This window comes from Melospiza georgiana, chromosome 14 (genome assembly GCF_028018845.1).
Source record: "Melospiza georgiana isolate bMelGeo1 chromosome 14, bMelGeo1.pri, whole genome shotgun sequence".
Classification (NCBI taxonomy): Eukaryota; Metazoa; Chordata; class Aves; order Passeriformes; family Passerellidae; genus Melospiza; species Melospiza georgiana.
The window spans coordinates 17148673-17170950 of NC_080443.1; the positions used below are offsets into that span (position 1 = coordinate 17148673).

Sequence of the window (22278 nt, forward strand, 5' to 3'; positions counted from 1 at the left end):
AACATGAAGTGCTTTTATAACTTCTTGATTCCTGAAACTTGATTATTTTTTCTTCCTTGTTTTTAGGAAAAAGATATTAATTCCCTCTATGAAGTCAAGATGTATGTGGAGCCCAGTGAAATCACCCCCACAGTGGTATGCTTTAAGAGATATGTTCACATTTACTGTAGACCTCTGAAAATGAGACTTGTTGGTTTCCTGTTGGCAGAAATAAAAAGAATTGAAAGCATCAGGCTGCTTGGTTTAGCGGGGGGACTGGACAACAGAAATTGAAAGGGTGTGACTTTTTTCAAGCTTCTTGCTAAAATTTGTACCCACACATTTTCTTGTGTGCAAATCCTGTAGAGATTCACTCAGTCTGGGAATTTGGGCACGTTCTGCTCTTGAGTCTGTGGAGGTGATTTGGTTTGTGGGCCTCCAAATTAAATACCTGTGAGAGGGTTTAATTTGAGAAGGCCACATCTTCATGGAAAAAAATACACCATGAACATTTCTGTATTTGTGGGTGTCTGTGCGCTCTTGTTCCATTAGCAAAGATCTTCTGCATGCACAAATAAGTGCAGAGTTTATTCACATGCTTTCTATAAAAATTTGGTGCCTTCGGTCTATTAATGAATTATTAGAATTTTTATCCTTTATATTCTGTTTTAAAAACAAGTGTCCCAGCAAACACTACTTGTCTGTAATTCTTGCAGTGCCTGCCTACTTGCAAATTCTCATGAGAATCACCTGCTTGTAAATTTTGTGACTAATTCTTTTTAGTAATTTTTGCTGGTGAATTTGCATCGCTGCTGAAGCATTTGAGTAGGAGTAAATTCAAGATAAAGGTTTAGCTCATCCTGGTGAAACTTTGTCTTCCCAAAGGAAGTGTGATCAGCAGGATTGCTGATGGGGTTTTGAAGTGGAGGTTTTGTAGGCACCTCAGCCTGAAAACTCCAATGTGTTATAAAAATAGAGGATTTATATTTCACTTTGGGTTTTTAAAAATTTTTGGGTTTATGTTTTCTACCTTAATTATGTTACAGCACCTAAGAAAGATTTTATTTTTTCATTTTCTTTTTTTTCCAAGCTGATACTTGTATAGTACCAAAGTAGCATCACTTACTTCCACCAATAGATGTCACTCAGGAACTTCAGTATTTTGTTTCTAAGCTTCATAACAACAACAAAAAAATCCAATCAGCCCTATTTTTTTTTTGTTTTAAGATTGCATTATTGATTATTTTCTGACCTGTCCCCTCAGATGACCCCTTTGCTCTGTTTCTCTTAAAGCCTCAGAGAACAGTGAAAGCCTTGTATGACTACAGAGCCAAAAGGAGTGATGAATTGAGCTTCTCTCGAGGAGCTTTAATTCATAATGTCACAAAGGAAACTGGAGGCTGGTAAGGACAAAGATTCCTCCTGGGAGGACTTCTGGTGACTTTCTAGATGGAGGAAAAAATGAGCTTTGAGTAATAGTTTTTAAAAACTTCCTGTTGTCTGATTGCTGCTTATTAACTGTGCCCTTACAAATCTTTATGTCAGTGTATTAAAAAAAAAACCAACCCAAACACAAAATCCCCTCATCTTCAATTCTCTTTTCATGTCTTTTTCATTTTTCTGTCCCACAGCAATAACCTCAACCTGCAGAACCTCCATAGTGTGGTATATCCCCTATTTTTCCCATAATACCTCCATCCTTCCTGAACATTTGTGTTCTGGGAAGTCATTGCAGTCATTGCTCTTCTTCTGTCCTTGCTCTGCTAAGCATTTCTCAGGAATCAAACCCACCTTTTTTAGTGCTCTGTACAGTCTCCTTTCATAACAGGTTTTCTTTTTTAGCTGGCTTGTAAATTGCTTGGAAAGCTTGGGGATCTAATGTTTCCCTGTAGTTTCTGCAGGGTAATCAACCACATAATAGTGTTTTTACTACTGGTGGGGGAAAAAGCCTCTTAAGTCATTAATTGCAGTTTACAGTAACTGTAATCCCTCTGAAATCATCTGTTACTACAGTTAATGATTGCTTTGTTAGAGCTCTTAGCTACTTCATCATTTATATTTTTGGTGATAGGCAGCTAGACCATCTAGTGTAGGGTATTAATGACCAATTTCTTGGGGATTATTGCTTCATTAATAGCCTTTTGAAGCACTTTAACTTTTTTTTTTCCATTCTCTCTACTTGTCTGTTTAAATTCAGGTGGAAGGGGGATTATGGAGAAAAAGTCCAACATTATTTTCCATCTAATTATGTTGAAGATCTGTCATCTGATAACTCTGCTGAGCTTGAAAATCAGGTGAGGGTAATGGTTTGCTGCATTTCCTTGGCTACCTGCTGAAGTGGAAGTCTGGTTTATACACTCACAATTCCATGTGCTGTGTTTGAGGGAGCAGAATAGAGGGATGAATGCATTCTTCATTGTTCTCTGCTGCTGAATATTTTTGTCAGGACATCCCTTGCTGAAAGCTATTTAAGGAGATAGAATATCTTGAGTTGGAAGGGACCCCCACATATCTATGAATTTATGATAGCTGAATTGGTGAGGCTTTAGGAGATTCTGGTTGTTTCCTGCTAATAAAAATCATGAACAGTTTAGATTTTTCATAGTATAGACTAAAAAATATCATGCCTGAAACTTAACTAGTTTTCCTCTATAATCACTGTCTTAATACTTACAAATAAGAAAATTATATGTCCAAACACACCTTGAGTGGTTTTACTCTCCATAATAAAGTTTTTATGCATAAACCAATCCTGTTTGTCAAAATAATCTAAAAAAATTTGGTCCCCTGTCTTGGACAAAGAGCTCTTGAACAAAAGAAAACAGAACTGAACAGTAATAAGTTTTGACATCTTTGGATTTCAAAAATAAAACATTGAATTCTTAGGTTTTTCTGAAGCACTTCCAGTGATTTTCCAGAAGTCTTTGGAGAAAACCACAAGTATTACATTTCCTCCCTCCTGGTTATTGTAACCTTAAGCAGAGTTGAAAAAGCAGCAGTTATGTCAGGACAGGAGCTACTACAAAGTAGTCTTGTTTTGACTTCTCTCACTGAAGAGATTCTTGTGTGTTTTTTGGATGTGAAAACAGGCTTTCAAACATTATGGTGAGCATGCTGTCAGTAAAGCTGAGATTAGATTTAATGGTGCACATTTATTATTTGTTAATGTCCTGTGTGTGTTCACTCAAGAGATTTAGGGTCAGATTTAAATGTTTTTCAGATCATTGAGGACAACCCACTGGGCTCTCTGTGTCGTGGCATCCTGGTGCTCAATACATACAACGTTGGTGTGTATTTTCTGATGCTTATATATGGACTCCTGACCTTTCTCTATTAAGTAGACTCTTTTATCTTAAGCAGGAGAGATTTAAAAAAAAACCAAACAAACCCCTCAAACCCCTACTTGTATTAATATGGCCAGCAGAATTAATATGTTGAAACTTGGTAATACTAAATGCTGCAATAAATCAACAATGACACCTTAGAAAAAGAGGTGTTGGATTTCAGTATAAATTTCTTGCTGTGGTTTTATCTAACAGTGAAAATGCCACAAGGAAAACACAAAAAGCCTTTTGTCTTCATTCTGGAACCTAAGAATCCAGAAGATCCATGTGTTGAGTTTGCAACTGATAAAGTAGAAGAACTCTTTGAATGGTACCAAAGTATCCGTGAGATCACCTGGAAAACAGCAGAAGAGGTATTGCTGCAAATTCATCTGTTGTTGTTTTAATAGTGTGCTGTTATAAATTTGCAATAGCTTTTGTCTTTAGCTGCCCTACACTGCTAAATGTTGCTCTCACATGGTCCTTCACCCTCTTGCATATTGCTGTTGTCTGCTCATTTTATTGATGCTGTGCATCTTGTTCCATAACCTGTCTGGGGAATAGTACATGAATTAGCATTTAATGTAAATTGATGTTAACAGGAGTTTTCCAGCAGAGTACTGTATTGCACCCTGCCCCTCAGTGCAGTGTGCTTGCTAGGCCAGGGTGGATACCACTGCAATTTTCCATCTGGTCTCACTGGTTCATCCCAGTGTTGAGCAGCAGAAGCTCTGATGGCAGACTGTTCTTTTCAGAGCTGTGAATCCACCAGTGAGGGTGTGTGAAATCTGAGCTGCCATTCCCTAAACTCTTCTTGTCCTCTTTGCTAACTCTGTTTTCCAGTGAATGCAGTGGCACTGATAGAGGATTGCTTGGCTAATACTTTATTTGTAACTAATTACCACATTCTGGATTTCCCAGTGCTTCAATAGTAGTATTTCCTAATACTTGCCTAGAGATTCAAGGATTCTGCCTAAGTTTAGCTTCTATGTCCCTCTACTGCCACTGAAAGATATTCTTCAGGACTTGCTGTTCCTGTTCTGATGCACTAATTTACCTCCCTGTAATCTTTTCTAGTATTTAAGAAGTCTTTGTCTTGACCAAAAAATCCTTACTTTGGCTGTGCTTAAGGAAACACTTTTTCTGTTGCTTTTATTCATCTTTTATTAAGTGGGTGATATGGTTGATAGAAAATGTGTTTCAGTGTCTCATGCTCATGGTGTTTATCTGTCATGTGGAGTGGGAGTGCTCTGAGGGTTGTCCTGATCCTATATATAGCAGACAAGTTGATATCTCAAGCAGAGGACTGTAAATCCAGCAAGGAGAGAAGCAACAGGAGCTGTTGACCTGTTGTTGGGGGAGGAGAGATACAGTTCTTGTGCCAGGCTTTCATTTAGAAGTAAAAATGAGAAAAAGAGAAACACGACCTAAAAGAAGTGCCTCCAAATTGAATGTTTTTTATGCTACAACAATGGCTCTTCAGGAGCCTGGCAGCTTTTTCTCTCTCCGTACAGTTGGAGAAGTATTAAACGGTCTGTGTTCAAAGATGCTTTAAAACCCATTTCTGTCAGTTGGGAGGCTTTTCTCACAGCGTGGCCTCCACAAAGTTCACATGACAGACTGACTGCTGCAAGGGGAGGGGATGAAGATGAGGAAAGGCCCCTGTTGCCAGTACAGTTAAGAGGCTGAATTTTGGGGAAGGAAAAAGCACAGTGAGTTAAGACTGTGCTGCAATGTGATACAGGGGGATTTTTAAATGAGTTTGGTTTTGGACAATGTGTGTTGTGCACAAAAGATAAAACTAAGCTTCATGTCTCTTGTAATCCCTGCTCAGTACTGACACTTGCCATGCTCCCTGGGGTGGCTGTTCCTTGCTCTCCTGCTTGATTATCTCTAGAGGGTTCTGGCTAGGAATGAGCCCATGCCACCAAAAAGTGATCTTTTGCTGCTCAGAGCTCTGGTTACTGTTGAGCAATGTCTGGGAACTGTGGTGGATCACTAAGTACAATGAGGTTTGTACAGCTTTTTCCCAAGGTTATTTCCAAGTCTAAACACTGTATTCCTCTTTCTTTTTCTTTGACTTCAATTTATAATCTGTGGTTCAGTGAGATATTCTGGAAACCTGTGGCTCCCTGGTTCTGATTTTCATTCCTTTTATGTTTGTCGTGTTGGGGGAATTCTTTTGGAAGGCTTCCTGACTGCTGCTGCTTCATGATCTTTGGTGCCAAAGCTAATCACTGTTCAGTATGGGGCTCCTCTAACATGTTGTATCCTGTAGCTGCTTCTTGTGCCTGAAAAGCCTCCAGCCCAAATGTCTCCACTCAGGACACGTCCTGCTGCTTTTAGCAGTTCCCAGTCTCTGCTGGCAGGGAACACTGCTCAGCTCCCACAGAGCAGGTGCTTGCAAACGTGGAAGTGGAGAGAGCAGGTTTGGTTCTGGGGATTTAACAAGCTTGCACATGATTTTCCATACAGAACATGATGGGTTTGGTGCACAAATAGAAAACGACACAGGAATGATGCTCAGAGAGTTTGAATTTCACTGTTTGGGAGTTACTAACAAGACTCAAGTTCTGCCAAGGATTATAAATAGATACAGAAACACTTTACTACCCTTTGCATTTTTTCTGCATACATTTGCATTTATATGAGGTATAGGGTTAAGAATGTAACTAAAATTGTGTTGAGTAGAGCCACGTTAAAAGAAAAAAAAACGTTGCCAGGATTCCAGGCATGACTGATCAGGGAAGAACTGAAACCATTGCTTACAAAACAGCACCTTTGTCCCCACCAAAAAAAACCCTATAAGAACATCCCCAACTAAACCTCAGCATTTGGTTATTACCTGTTCTCTGAGCTGGGTCTGAAAGTGCATTACATCTGTGCAAGTGTCTAAGGTATCAGATAGGAATCTGGGCACCAAAGAAGGCTTTCATTAGAGTGCACCCTGGAGCTACTGTGCCATAATACTCAGTGTTCCTAGAATCTAAACTTCGTTATGTTTTCCAGGAGAACAGGAGGAAATACTGGGAAAAGAATCAGTTAATTGCCATTGAATTATCTGATCTAGTAATCTACTGCAAGCCAACGAGCAAAACCAAGGACAATTTAGGTATTGCCTTTAATATTACATCTGATTTTTACCCTTTTGACTACCTTTACAGATGTTAGTTGGGATTTTAGGTCTGAAGATAAAATCTGTCCTACTGGAAAACAAAGCTCTGCTTCACCCAGGCAGTTTTCAATAGCACTTTGAAATTGTACACCAGGGAACTTGGTGCTGCTCATCTATCACAAAAATAGCTGTCACAATTTTTAATTAGTTAACTAGAGACACCCTCTCAGTTGTATATTCCTTGGGGAAGCTCACTAGTTATATTTCAATTGACTTTTTTGAGATTAAAAACTCTGGCTGAACACTTGTGATTTGTTTGTAAAAAACCTTCATAAATAGGTTTACTGTGCATTTGTTAATTTTACTGTAAGAACATGTTTGCCAGGACTAAGCTGTTGGAATGATGTATGGCTTCATAACATGACTGGGCCTGTGTAAGTGAAGCTGTGGATTCTGACACTGAAATATGTACTTTTAATTCCAGTTTTTTGTCATTGCTGCTGGAGAAGCCAGTAAATGTGCCCTTTTTCTTTAAGTTTCTTTGTAAATGTTTTTAATAAGCTGTCACTGCATTTAAGACATTATAATTACAGTTATTTTTTGAGGCATTGGCTGACCCTGGCTCACCCTTTCTTCTCCCCATTTAGACCCAGGAAAAGATGTCTCATTTAAATATGTGTTATAGTGATCAGAAGTACATTATTAGCAATGATGAGATGAGAACATGACTGCAGGCTCTTATCTGCCCTTCTGTAAAGCATGTGGCAGGAAGGCAATTTCAACTTTCAGGCTTGATTTTCAACCATTTTGCCTGAAAACAGTGCTAGTTATTGCATTAAAGGACAGGGCAAAGCAAAGTAAAACAAAGTCTTGGTGAAAATACAGTATAAATGTCAACTTCTTTCTTCCTTTGGTAACCACTCTTCTTCCTCCTCCCCCTGTGTAGACAATCCTGATTTCAGAGAAATCCGTTCTTTTGTGGAAACCAAGGCAGAGAGCATTGTGAAGCAAAAGCCACTGGAGCTGTTGAAGTACAACCTGAAGGGGCTGACTCGTGTCTACCCCAAAGGACAGAGGGTTGACTCATCCAACTATGACCCATTTCGCCTCTGGCTTTGTGGCTCCCAGATGGTGGCTCTGAACTTCCAAACTCCAGGTAATTTTCCCTTTGAAAAAGAATCGAATCCACCTTCTGTGTCACTGTAAATGAGCCCCTTTATGGCCCTTCTGCCTTCTAATCACCATCCTAATTATTTGAACTTCTCTGCAAGAAGCTGAAGAAGTTTGAAATTTGGTTTTTCATGTGTGGGTTGCCATCCAGAGCTGGGCCCCAGAAATAGATCTCCAAAAGCCCTATCTCTGAGCCCAACTGCCCCCAAGCTGTAAAAGATTTATTTCACTTTCATCTCTTGGTAGAAAGCAAGCAGATATATTTCAAGTGAGTTTCAGAAGAATGAATACAGCCAAAGGAAGGCTGTATTCCACTTCATGGTGAGGGCCAGCTAGTTTGTGATACACTGATAGGAAGCTAACTGGGATGGAGATGGGGTTTTTTGGGATTGGAATTGGTGAAAAATGGCCTGTCAGGTTCAGTTACTGAAGGAACAGTGTCTCCCATCTTTCCAGCTCCTTCTGATGAAGTGGTGACCAGAAAGAATTGCAGAGAGGAGCCATTAATCTGGTATTTCCTTAGCTTTATTCCAGGCTGTCTTGTGCTGTGACTGTTTAACTCTCTCCCCAGATAAATACATGCAGTTGAACCATGCCTTGTTTTCCCTGAATGGACGCACTGGCTACGTGCTGCAGCCAGAGAGCATGAGAAATGAGGAGTATGACCCAATGCCAAATGACTCCAAGAGGAAATTGCAGATGATTATGACAGTTAGGGTAAATCTCTTTTGTAAATTATATTTTTTACAAGTCATAAATCTCTATAAAACTAAAAATAAAGCTATTATGTTTCAGAGCAAGATCTGACAGGTTGTCAAAATACTGTTTTTAAATGTCAGTGTGTGAGAATAAAACTAACTTCACTGGTTCCTGAAAAGAAATACATGTCTTTATCATGCTAATGAAGAACATGCTATAGGACTGAAAACACAATCCTGGGATGATTTTGTGTAATTACTAATAAATATATCAAATTAACTAACTTGAATTTCCAATCAAATGAGTTCTTAGTAGAAAGGTCCTATTGGAGATTGATTAGCAGCAGACTAACTAGTTCAGGGATTTTGAGTGTGAAAGAAAGATAGTTATAATGAAATATAGAAACTAAACAGAAAACCTAATAAGCTGATCCCCCACTTCATATTTAATACACTATGACTTAATCTGAATGTCATTCTCATTTTTCTTCAAGAGATGAGTTTATGATTGGAAAATGTTGCCATCTTGACTGGGTGCCAAACAGGGCTGAACTTGTTTCTGTTTTCAATTGCTATGCAGTAAGACAGGTTCTTTAAAAGTATTTTTTCTGAGAAAGAAGAAACACATTAATTACTCTTCACTACAGTTTAAAGGTGAGGTAAACAGGGCCTGTGAATGCAAAGCAGAAATGTCTTGAAATGGGTATGTAATAAACACAGAAGAAAGATAACAGAACTTGTGCTCCGGGCTTGGCCTGGAGCTGCACACTGTGTGTAATGAATGTCAGCTACATTGTCTTTTTTATCCTTACAATGAAAATCATTGAGTTACCCAGACTACTGGAGAGGTTGTTATTGTTGGCACAGATAGTACATGCAAACGTATTCAAGAGAGAGAATGTGTGCTTTTCCATGTTTTGGATTTTTCCCCCCTCTTGTTCTGTAGGCTACCTTCTGTTAGCAAAAATGATATCAAGTTTCCTTTGGAGGTGATTCTAATTTACAGTTGCTTTGCAGGTTTTGGGTGCTCGTCATCTCCCTAAACTTGGTAGAAGCATTGCCTGTCCCTTTGTAGAGGTTGAAATTTGTGGGGCTGAATATGACAACAGCAAATTCAAGACAACAGTTGTGAGTGAGTATCTGTGGGTTTCTGTGTTGCAGGGATATGGTTCTACTTCTAGGGTACTTAAACAAAGTGAGCAGAGGATGAACATTGCAGGCGGAGTAAGTTAACTGTAGCTCTAGACTGATGAGTCACAAACTCTTGTTCTTTTTCTTATCATGGGGCCTGTTAATTTGAGAAACTTCAATGTATATCAAATTTAGAAAAAACCAGTACTATTGCAGTTTGGGAAAAAAAAGACCCATTCTGTTATGTTGTTGCACATGCATAAGTTTGTGCCTTTGCATATTTAAAAAAAATACTGTCTTGGGAGTGCCTCCAACAGAGCTAGTCAGTTCCCAAAAGTCTGGCCCAAATGGGGAGTTACTACTGTGAGCTCCAGACTGTGTTTATTTAAACTGAGGTTCTGAGACTGGCACCCCCATGGAGGCAGCTTGGGTGTATAGCACTGTAAAATATTTTAACTTGAAATGCATTAGAAGTTTGATCAAAGCTTAGTCCTGGGGAGTTCTGGATAAGGAATGTGTTTGTGTGTGCATGAACTTAAGTGTGCTGAAATGGGCAATATTTCAGCCACTTCATATTTCACCATTTTATGCTTATGGATGCAACACTGTTCCTCTGGTAAAAAACAGGCTCTGGTTATGATTATCCAAACCAGTGACACCAGTGGAAAATAACCACAGCATCAGGAGCAGAATGTGCATTGTGGCTCCTTAGTACTTCAGAGAAGATTATTATTGAAACTTTCTGTGAGAAGTGACCAAGAGTTTAGAAAGCAAACTTCCTGGCTGTGTCACATAAACCAAATCTTGGTGTTCTGTGCATAACTACAAAAATTGGACCAAGGTACATGAGTCTTCCTAGAGCTTTTCCTGCTTTCTCTTAGATATGGAACATGAGGCTTATGAATGAGAGAAATTAATTAGCTTTTTCTTCTCTTTACAAATACATGTCCTAGGAGGTTTTATATGTTTGAATACAAATAATAGCTTTTCTTCATGGATTTTCATCCCTGCCAAGTTTCCTCCCACCCCCACCACCAAGTAAACAAATACAAACTTTCTGAAGCAAGGTTACAATGTGAGACAGATGGCAAATAGGATTTTTGGGCTTCTGTATCCCTAGAAAACTTCCTGGGATACACACTCATATGTGAATGAAGTGAAATTATTGCTTCATACTGCAAATGTTTCCTTTTCATTACAGATGACAATGGCCTTAATCCAATTTGGGCACCTTATGCAGAGCAAGTGAGATTTGAAATTTACGACCCAAATCTGGCGTTCCTGCGCTTCGTTGTTTATGAGGAGGATATGTTCAGTGATCCCAACTTCTTAGCACATGCCACTTTTCCCATCAAAGGAATCAAATCAGGTGAGATCAGCAGCTATAATGAGGTGTTGTTGAGCATTACTGAGCTGTGCCTTCCTCTCTGATGCCAGACTCCCTCCTGCCTGGCTGAAGCTCCTTCCTCTGGCTTTATTTTTCAAGAGCATGTGAAATCAGGTGTTTCTCAATTTTGCCAGTCTTGCCTTTTGCTTCTCTGCAATTGCCATAGTAGAGCCTGCTCTCAGCAGAGGAGCATTTGAGCACTGAAGAATGTTCAAAGTGTGCACCATTTCTATGACTTCGAATTTCCCCTTGATGGATTCTGTAATTGCCCTTTGTTTTCCTTCCCCTGGCCCAGGTTTTAGGTCAGTTCCTCTCAAGAATGGCTACAGTGAAGATATCGAGCTGGCCTCGCTGCTGGTGCACTGTGAGATGCAACAAGTTCTGGTGAGAAGCTCTGGGGTTTGTTGTGTGCACTCAGGGTGTCTGTTATCAGTTCTTTGTGGGAACCAGGAACTGAGCATTCAGTTTTCTGTTCTGTGTCTGATGTGCTGTTGTCAAGCATTTCTTCTGCAGGTACTGGGGAACACAAATAGCACAAATTGAGTTCCTCTCCCTCTGGGTGGACAGATTACACGGTTGTTAAAAGAAATAACACACAAACAAAGCCTCATTACCTCCAATAGTTTTTGCTGTAACAGCATGGTCGTTGTCTTTCCTTGTTAACTGACTGATGCCATGCAAAGCTAGCTAAAATCAGCTTTGGTTTCATAGATTAATCTTTTTGTTTTTAAAGGTCCTACATAAAAAGAAATCACTTCAGCAATAGAAGGTAGTAATTTCTCCTAGTATTTCATTAAAATAAACAACCCATCAAGTAGAAGACCTATCTGGTTCTTAAAGAACTGCTAATCTCCTCCTTTTAAGCCTCTCTGAACACCTACTTGAAATAGTAATATTTTAAAATACATGGGGGAAAAATAATGATGCTCATGAATCCAGGCATTAAAGCAGCTGATCTGTGAACAGTATTTGTTGGTGTTCCAAGGGTGCTGCTGTATATGTTGATTTGTAGGATATTTTTCAGACTCTTTCTCAATAATATATTACATAATTTAAATACACTTGTGATATGATGAAAGTTTAAAGATGCTTCTGGGAAGTGGCTATTTCAGGGTGCTTTCCAGCACCCTTCTGATTCAGAGAAAAAGAAATTTCAAGTTCTTATTTTTAGTCTGTCAAACCATTCAGGCCCACGCTGCACTTCACACTAGTGACATTATTTTCCTGATTGAAACATCAGCTTCTGTGAACTCTAAGTCATTTTGTCTGTGGAGGGACTTGTACCTGCAGTTGCATACACTGAACTGGAAATTTCTGAATTCAGTCCCATTGTTCTTCCCAGAGGAGTGGAAGCCTTTTTCAAACATTCTTTGTGGAGGTTTTTATGAAGCCCCCTTATAACACCTGGTGTAAAATGACAGTGTGTGCAATGACAGTGTTTGAAAGCTGTGGTAGGTTCTCTAAGTTCCTTCTGTGGGCCAGCCAAGGGATCTGAGAGCAGGAGAGGATCAGAAGCTGAGACCAGGGATGTGTGTGTGTGAAGAGGAGACCTGTATCCTTTCAAGATAATATTTAAATTGCTCATATTTCAGTGACTCAAGTCTCATAGGGGAGGCCTGGTAAATTGCTGGTTCTGGGCTTGATCCCTTAGAGAAAACTGACAAAGTCACCATTGCCTAATGCTGAGCATGGACATCACTTGCGGATACATTGCAAACCCCTCCTGCTGTGGTTTCTCTTCAGGAATCCAGATCATTATTGCCTGGGGCAGGAGCAGCTCTCAAATGTTGTTCATAGCAGCAGTCTGTCCCCCAATCTGTCAGCACTGACTCCTTTGACAGTAGCACATTTCACACTCTAGAATCCCCTTCTGCTTGTCAAGCCAAATGAAGATGCAGCTCAGCTCGGTGTTTTTACAATGCCTCGTGGCAATGCAGTGCGGGACAACTTCCAAAAACTTCCTTTTGTTTGGCAGCCTGCAACAAGCCCAGACTCACCACAGTTGTCAACTCTAGAACTTTTGCCAGGTCATTCATGAAGCATCAGAAAACATCAAGGCTTCCTCTGTTCCTCTGCTTCTTTTTAAGAAGTCATGGCCTTCCATAAAATAATGACATTTAATAACAGGCCTTCCATAAATAATGCCATTTAACAATATCTGCTTATATACAGAGCCCATCTGCATGTGCTTGGAGATGAAATACAGAATTGTAATGAGGAATTACAGATGGCTGTGAAGTTTATCAGGAATAGTAAAGCAAAAACATTTTAGACATAAATATACACATTTGTGAATTATTATGTGGGGCCTTAGTTACTGTACAACTTAAACATGTTTTTTGATGTTGTAGGAATCATACTATACTGAGGTGGTTGTTGCACTTAAAGGCATGTCTTATTTGCTTGAAAATTGATTTACTTCCTTCAGAAAGTGCATGTACTTCTTCAGCTTTGTCTGACTGCAGTCAGCCTCAATGCTATATATGTTCTTAACTTCAAGATTGAAGTGGACATCTTAAAATACAATTTAAGCTGTACCTTTGTGGATACATTTATTTACAGGAACTAACCACTGTACATATGCATCTTGATGATTACACCTGCAAATTGATAATTAGCAATCTGCATTTCTTTTGTGATTTGGGAATACAAAGTTTCCTACCCCTTTACAAACAAAAATTAAATAAATTATCTTTAAGTCTTAATCAGCAGTATAGCAGTGAGGCTGTTTCAGTTGCTCCAACCCATGCCTGCAGAGGAGTGTATTTCAGGAGGTAAAAAGGGTTTAGGAAAGGATCTTGTTGCTGTAACTGAAACCTCTTGGGTATGTTGCTAAGCTATCAATTTTCCTAGATCTGTACTGAATGCAGAAAGAGGCATTCTTATTAGTATGCTGCCTCTGAAAATGTTTGGATTTATTACATTTATTGATTGCATGTCATTTCTTGTAGAAGGAGTATCTTGTTTTGCTGCTGATGTGAAAATTAAGACTTCAGTCCTGCCAGTTCTGTTCCCCACTAGTAACTCTATAAAGAGGCAGCTTTTGCATCCAAAGTTTTGAAGTATTAAAATAATTTGAAGTCCTAAAGGGAATCATGATGATTGCTTATGGTTGTAAAATATTTTGAGACCTTCTACTGTGGGCCACAATAGAAACTCAGACCTACTCAGTTCCTTTGCAAGTACTGAATTGCCATAGTCACATAAAAATACAGGATCTGTCCTTCTTTCTTGGTACATCTGAGTATTTGCTGCTGTAAGGGGTCCTATTTACCAGTCAGTATTTTGACCTTTAGTCTACATTTCAATAGAAAATCCCCAGGATTGTCACTTTGTCACATGATAGGCAAATATGATGGAAGAGCCAAAACCTAAACATTTAAAAGTGTATTTTTAATATTATTATAATCTGATAAGCCGTCATGATGCACTATTTTCTGTTCTTTCCTCAACAGACTAATAAGGAAAGATATTCCAATAGAAGTGTTTAGATACACAGATTTTATGATCTGTGCTAGAATGTCCCTCATGCCCCTGTCAGAGGGTATGGCTGGTCTTACTGTGGGGCTGAGGGTTATTTTTAGTGCTTTCTAAGGTAGTTTGTTTCCAGAAACATTCTATAAACATCCAATCAAAATAATTTTATAAAATGTTCTATGCAGTTTTAAAATATGGTTAGGAAAACAAACTCATCCCCCAAACTCTGCTGGTTCTGGATCATTTTGGGAATGATTTTTACAAATCACCTTGATTTCCAATGTTCCTTTGAAGGAAAGTGAAGAGGAGCTTTATTCCTCCTGTCGGCAGCTTCGGAAGCGCCAGGAGGAGCTGAACACCCAGCTGTTCCTCTATGACAGCCACATGAACCTGAGGAACCCCAGCAGGGATGCAATTCTGAAAGAATTCAACGTCAATGAGCACAAACTACAGATTTATCAGGAGACTTGCAACCGCAGGTGGGTTGATGATCATTCTCCTTTCCAAGGCAGCTCTGTCTAGACAGGATTTATGGTAAAGAAACCTCAGCCATACCAAAGGGAGCATCTACAGAGTGGTGAGGGTAGAATGAGCTCATCTGGAATGAGAAAGGGCTGTGGAGAAGCCAGGCTGGGCCTCAAGCCACTAGAGGCCAGCAGAAGCTGAGGAATCTGTGCAGAGGAATCTCAGTGGCAGTGATCACAGTGACACTTGTAATCCTGGCAGGTTTTATATCCCTCTCTGCTGCTCTCTGGGAGGAAAGCCTGGAAGTATATACAGACAAATAAATAAACCTCTTCACTCTTGCTACACTATCAGAGTTATGTCCCAGGAAATGTCATGCACATATGAGATATGTGGGAACAGATACACAAAGCACAAAAGATAAAGCCAGTATTGAATTGTAACAGCACAGCATTGTCAGTTCAGTGTCAGTGCATTATCCAGAGGTTAGGGGAAGGTTCCTTCTCCTTTGCTGCCACTTTTGGCTGGGTGTGAGGGAGATAGAGGGAGACTTCATGTACCAAGGGGAAGTTTTGAATAGATCTCAAGACTTTAAATATTCTTGCTCTTTTTTGTGTGTGCTGAGCAGCTGTGTGAATCACTTATTTACTCCCATTTATTGAGGGGAAAATTTCAGTTCTTGTTGCTGATACATGACTTGCCACTGGTATCCAAGTACGTTGAATTTGGTAGACTGTTTTCCTCTGAGAAATCCTATTAGGCTTGACTTTTTCCTTTTCTTTTCCCTTAAGATTAAAGGAGAAGAAAGTCAGTAACAGCAAATTCTACTCTTAGAGCCCATCATTCTTTGATGTGTGCTTTATTGTGCAATTCAGGAAGAGCTGAATTTATCCTGGTCATCCAACTCAGTGACGGTCTCATCAGACAGAACGACTGGAAGAAGAGAAGGAAGAGGAAATACGGATTTCCTTTATAATTTTTCTTCTAAGGAAAACTGTTTTAATATCTAATAATTTATATTCTGTACAAAGCATACCCTCTGTGCAGGCCAGAACTTCTGTGTATTCAAGATTTTTAAAACTTGAGGATGTGTAGTTGGATGGACCTCACTTCTCATTATCAATACCTGAAGTACAAATCATCTCCTGCATGTGTGTGCACAGGCACAGTGTCACAGATAAGACAGTCACAACAATTTGCATGCATGGAATCCCACCACTTCCAACAACCTGGCTCCTCAAGATTAACTAGTAGTGAGTTTTTAATTTATTAAATGCTGTAAAAGCACTTCTACACCAGCATTGTCACGTCATGTATGTTACAATCCTCAAGACAGCAGATTGTGCTGATACTGTATAAAATATTTTGGGCAGCTATTGTCTCTTATTAAAAATTTTCTGTTACATTTTCAAGAACAAGATAATATTTTAATTTTGTTGAAAGCAAATACCCTCTGTTACTGTAGTTGTGTTTTTCTTGTTGAACTCTCTTTAAAGGTTCAAGAAAGGAGCAATGTGTGAACCTCTATTCATAGCCCCTGTGAACTTCTGTTCACAGCCTTGAGGCACTGGAAGGAAAAATTTTAAGATATGCAGTAAGAGATATCTATTTGTTTGCAGAAAGGGAAGGTATTTAAAATTCTGAGGAGCACTTACTTTTGTACAGTATCATTTCTGCAAATCCTTTCAGCTGCTAATGTGCTTAGAAATGAATTTTTAAATGAACTGTCAATTTTTAATCTTGCAATCCTACATAGACGATAGTCAAATGATAGTGTTCTGTAAATGTAGACTGTTTTCCCAAAATGTAACTAATCCAAGAATGATAGTGTGCACAAATATAGAGGTACATCCTTCTGGTGCCTTTAATCAAATCAAGAACATGAAGCTGCAGATGAGAATACTTGTTAGATTAGCAAGTGTATTTTCCTGCCAGAGCAGAACTAAAGGCCTTCGATGGAATATTTAACAGCAGTTGTCATCATTTGTGTATGTGTTGGTCCTTTGTGCTTGTGCTGTATTGTTACCATCAAATTTCTGTTTGTTGTATCTCTACATGGGACGAGTTTTGCTATCTATATTCCCAATTTCAGTGTTCAAATGTGTGCAGAGGAGCTCAGTTTTTGGAGTGACTGCCTGAGGCATAAAATACTGCTTCCACAGAGCTGTACTTCTGATCACAGAGGACTTGCACGGATTTGGGATTCATGGCCTGATGCAGCTGCCTCAGCAATTTTCAGTTTCTCCTGCTCCCCGTGCTGTGAGTTCTGTTGTTTCAAGAGGCTCTTAATTGATGCCATTGTGCATTCACAGATGATGGTTTGAGGAACCCCCTTGAGGCTTTAGCTATTCTGCAAAGACAGTCTTGTCTGAGAGATGAAAGTGTTATAATAGTGTATCCCACAATGGGGTGGCTTCTGTAAATTTTTTATTATAAAGAAATTAATTACTAATCACCCAACTGAAAACAGAGAAAAGTTAAAGGCAATTCTCTCCTTTTCATCCTCCTTCCTGAAATCAGTACCCAGCTGTGATTGACCTGTTCAAGGATTAGATGGGTGTAAGCCCTGCTCAAAGAAAAAAAAATCAACATCAACTGTGGATTTGGGAGGTGGAGCTATAACCTAGACTGCTGTATAGAGCTGGTTTTATCTTCATTATCCAGGTGTGGATTGTTCTGCCTGTCAGAATTCTTTTTAAGCACAGTTCTAGAGCAGACCCAACCAAACTGTCCATTTGTCCTGGCTTCCTTCACTGGGGTGTGTATTCCTGACACAGCACAGCCACTGTGTGATGGACACAGGAGTGAGTCCCTCACGCTGCTCTTGTGCAAATATTTAAGAATTAGCTCATTTTGAAAAGTGCTGTGCACATTCTCCACTCATGCATAATGTCAGGGGTTATAAGAGCCACTCCATCAGTATTTATGCAAATGCATTTTGTTTTACAGTAAAACTTTTCCCCAGAATATGGTGTTACACTGTGTGCAGAATGAAAATACTGCAATGAGTCTTCTGCTGACTTGCAAGTGGTGGGCAAGGCTATTTTCTAACTCTTCTCTTGGTTTTGCACTCTGTGTTTTATCTGCAAGACCTCACCTCTCAGTTCTTCCTTGGGGCAGGCTCTGAGGCAACTTTATCACAGTTGCAGCTGTTTGAGTATGAAAGTAGGTTTGAATGTGTGTGCGAATTTTTTTAATCCAGGAGGGAAAACATTTATACATTTTTGAAGTTAACAATTGTTAAATTGTTATATTCTTTTAAATCATTGAAATAACTTATTTTAATAAAAAATTGTTGATATCTCATGTTGATGTGAATGATGCCAGGTGCTTTTTTGTTTAAGCATTGTTTTGTTGAATTTCATTACTTTTGCCAGTCATTTGAAGCAGTGAGTTCTTACTGAAGAGTGATCTGCTGGTGTGGTATGGTGTGCTCTGCCAGAGGTTGGAAGAAGGGCATTTCTGTGTTTTTAAGATGAACTGACTTAGAGATTGTTTCAGTAGACATGGTTATCATGGCACTTCCTCTGGCTCCAAACACACGAGGCAGAAGGAAAAGGTCAAAGATCGAGTTTAACTTGTGACTCCAAACCAACCTTTTTCAGTGAGAGACAGATACAAACTTTGTGGTAATTTGGAAGGACAGTAATATTGATGTTTACAAAAAATATTTATCAGAACACGTTCTGCCTGTGAGATTGCTGGGAGAACTGCTGCTGGGTGGGTGCACTGTCTTTATGTGGTGATTTTTTTTAATTGTTGGGAGTCTTGGGAATAGATTTTTTCTCATCTTTTGATCAGAATTGCATGCATATTGAACATGAATCCATATGAGGTGTCTCTGCAGCTCAATTCTTCAGGAAGGTCATTAAATCAGACAAAGAGTCTTTATCACCTTAGTGAGTATTGGAATGCATGAGTTCTGGAGTCTAAAAAATTACTACATTTAGGTGTTTTGTTGCCTGTATTGTCACGATTTTCTGCCCCAACATATCTATATATTTCTCTGTTGAAAGCATTTTGTTAGTTTTGCAGTTCTTCAACCTCTGAGAAGATGTGAATTGTGTACCATCCATTACGTTTGAATTCTCCAGACCAGCTGGAAAAATCTGAATGTGGTGTGGAAGCTGAAGTGCAGTGGTTGAGATCTGTTACAGTCATGTGTCAGCATTTTTATTTGCAGTCCAACTAGCTGGCTTTGTTCCAGACTGAAATTCCCTTTATAGCCTGAGAAATAGAAGTTAAATATAATGAAAATTACAGTTCAGAGATGAATTTATCTTCCGATCTATAACGGCATTTATAAACATGCTCAGCTATTAGTTTTAAAATAATTTAAATTAAATTAAAAGCAGTTGAATTCAATGCTAGTTTACATTTTTAGCTGTTACTCCAGCAAAAACGAGAATTGTGAGCTTGACTAAAGTAAAGCAGTAGTTCCCCCAACACTTCTGTACTCCTGAATTAGTTTAATCCCCAGATTCTTTACAATATGTGTAAATTATCAGCCTTCAGGACCCTTTTCTCTGAAGAGCACATAGTGAATTATTTAATACGACACTGCACTTTGGAAAGTATGTGGAAATCAGTAATAAATAGAAACAAAGGGACATTTTGGTTGGGTCCCTTAGGAGAAGGACTTAGAAAAATCTGGTTTGATTAAGCATCTAAAATAAATATATTTAAATGCACATGAGAAGTATAAATTTTCATGTATATCTTGCAAATTTGTACCTTGAAATGCTGTGTCTGAGGTGAAGTAGCTGACCAAGCATTCTTAAACTATTCACTTTAAACATCAGCATCATCCTTTATAGTGAGGCACCTATCAATTGTTCAGTAATTTTGAGGACTAGGAAAAATTGAATCTGAGCTGTATTTTCATTCTGCTCTTCCAATTTTTAGGTATATTTCTGGTAATTCAGTTTCCGGAAAATAGGTAAGATGAAAATTTGAAAAGGGACACAACACTTGAATTAATTACCCTAATTTACCCAGATATTCATGCATGAGGAGTAATGATTAAAAAAAAAAAAAAAAAAACAGGAGAAAGGAGAGAGAATTCTTGTTGTAAAATACTTCAAATAGAGCAGCTGTGACTGTCTTTACAGGGATGAATTTTCAAGCAATTTTAGAGTATCTTTTTAAGCCACAGACTGCCTGTTTTCCTTTTGGAAAGAGTAAGTGTATCCTTCACCTCTGCTGTGGTCAGCTCTTAGGTTTATTTAATAGCTGGAGCTGATTGATGGGGAATTAATCAGTGCTCTGATGATGGCTCGGGGTGTGTCCCCACATTAATCCCGTGTGCTGGAGCACTCTTGGGCCACTGGGACAAAACAATTCCTCCTGCTCTGTTATCAGAGTTCTGGCCTTGACTCCAGGCAGATGAAAAGCTTCACGTGTTGAGCTCAGCTCCTGCAGGACTTCTGGTATTTGGGGTTTTGTGGGGCTTTTTTGTCTTGTCAGGAGCTGCTGCTGCTGCCGTACCTCAAACCTGACCAGGGCCTGAACCTCAGCTGGTATTGACAGTGTGGATTTAGGATTCTTGGCTTAAGGACCCTTCCATAGATGATTTTCATAACCCCACCATTGAGATAATTATAAATAGCAGTAGCTGAGCTTTGCTGAAAGATGACAAATAGCAGGGAAAATTCCTCTGGGGCACAGGAGTTCAGTTCCCTATGTTAAAACCATTTTTTTAGAAGACTTGACATGAAGTACCAATGCTGTTTCTGTGCAACAGGCTTGTGCAATTTCTTCTACATTTTGGTTTTGTCTTCTGCTGGCATTAGAATTTTGTAATCTATTTCTGATAACACTGTGTCAAAGCCAGAGAACTTAAAGGGGAAAAGAACAAAGTGGTTTCCACTTGAAAAAACAGAGCTGTTGGAAAGAGAGCATCGGCCCAGTGCTTTCATGAGGTCATGGATGTCTTTTTTCTGTTTTATTAAAAAGAAGATTTTTTCTTTCTGCAGATGATGTTGTATATTAATGACTCCTGGAGAGAGGCCCCTGTGCCATCAGCGCTCAGTTGGAGACACATAAGCTCTTTATAAGAGAGTGCAACACTCCTGCTACAGAAACAGCTTATTTGCTATTAGAGAGGGGAAAAAAAGTGAGTTCTCTCTTGAGCTATCACTCAAGCTAAGTATTAAATTTAGTTTCTTTCATGGTGTACTTACTGGTAGGAGAATGAGGGAGAAAAGTAAGATGTTAAGCATAAAAATACAAAAAGTTATCAATAGCGTGGGCTGGGTTTTGTTTTTAAGGTAAAATTATCAGGAAGAGAACAGTAAAAAAATAATGCTGTCTTTAGTCACCATGAGCTGTAAAAATCTAAGCAGGGGTGGCTGTGGATTTCTAGCTTGGTTCCTCTCTTTAGGCCTCTTGTTTTCTGAGAATCCTTTAACAGTAAATGGAACTGCTCTGCTTCTTATTCATTACTTCCCCATTTTGGTTGCAGCAGAGTTGAACAGAAGTATCTGGAAGTTACTCTTAATTTAAGATCAGTGTAGCTTCAGCAATTAAAATGGAAAGACTAAAGTTTAAAGAGAAGTTTTAAATTCTGTGAGGATTCTGCTTTTATCAAGGGGTACAGAAGCTGCAATGCTGATGAGTTAAGGGAAAACAACTTTGTGTTTAAAATTTGAGGTGAAGTTTCTCAGTTTATGTATTAGATTGGCAGATGGAATGGCATGGGACAGCTGTGACCTGTACTTTTAGTCTTACCTTCTAATCTTGAAATTCCACAAAATTATGAGTTTCCTTGTAGCAAGTGTTTATCTTCGTATCACAAAGCTGAAATTCTATTTAGATGGTGTCAGGTGTTAAAGAAATATTATTAATGGCTAAAAGTGTTTTAGAAATAGTGCAACGTGAACGCAATCGCTCACCAAATGTCTTTGATGAATTATTTGTTTAACCACTCAATAATGCTGGGAAAAATCATAGGTTTTATTTATGAATGCACTTTCAGCTGGCTCATTCATTTTAAACAGGCATATTTTACTGTTAGAAAAATCTACAAATCTGTGGTGCTTCAAGCACTTTGTGGTAATTTAGATTAAGCATGGTGCATTTTCCAGAAATGTCATTAGATCTCAGAGTTAACTCAGGAAAGCACACCAGAATGTATTCATGTAAAAACCTCATTTATTTATTGTCTAGAAGTTTATCAGTTAATCTTGGTTAGGCATATATACACCCAAGCTGGGAAGAAGAACTGGGGTTTGGAATGAGATCAAAGAATAACTTTATTCTCCTCTGGATCATGTAACACAAACTCTCTAGGAATAAAGGGCAGGGATCAGGAGTAAAATCCCATCAGGGAGGAAGAGTCAGCCTAAGGACATTTGTTCCATTCACTGTATTGTGCTGTTGTACCTGAGAGTAAAATGCTGTTTGCAGTAATACTGAGCTTCATCTTGTTAGTGATCTGATCAATTTCACTTTGAAGAGAATGAATATATAAAAAATTGCACCTTTTTACTCAGCAGTTCCATTCCTTGTGGATAAAGCTGTTATTTACCTCAA

At 38.9% G+C, this 22278-nt stretch overlaps 1 protein-coding gene across 1 annotated transcript in view; it reads left to right on the forward strand.

Moving 5' to 3' along the window:
- The window catches only part of PLCG2 (phospholipase C gamma 2), a 49390-nt gene extending 33811 nt beyond the window's left edge, over window positions 1–15579 (forward strand). The window contains exons 20-32 of the mRNA XM_058034119.1: window positions 67–135; window positions 1273–1382; window positions 2177–2273; window positions 3200–3266; window positions 3519–3676; window positions 6312–6414; window positions 7364–7573; window positions 8159–8304; window positions 9303–9417; window positions 10618–10785; window positions 11099–11187; window positions 14575–14759; window positions 15537–15579. Coding sequence (XP_057890102.1) covers window positions 67–135; window positions 1273–1382; window positions 2177–2273; window positions 3200–3266; window positions 3519–3676; window positions 6312–6414; window positions 7364–7573; window positions 8159–8304; window positions 9303–9417; window positions 10618–10785; window positions 11099–11187; window positions 14575–14759; window positions 15537–15579 — 1560 coding nt within the window. The remainder of the gene's footprint in view (window positions 1–66; window positions 136–1272; window positions 1383–2176; window positions 2274–3199; window positions 3267–3518; window positions 3677–6311; window positions 6415–7363; window positions 7574–8158; window positions 8305–9302; window positions 9418–10617; window positions 10786–11098; window positions 11188–14574; window positions 14760–15536) is intronic.
- The last annotated feature ends 6699 nt before the right edge of the window (window positions 15580–22278 follow it).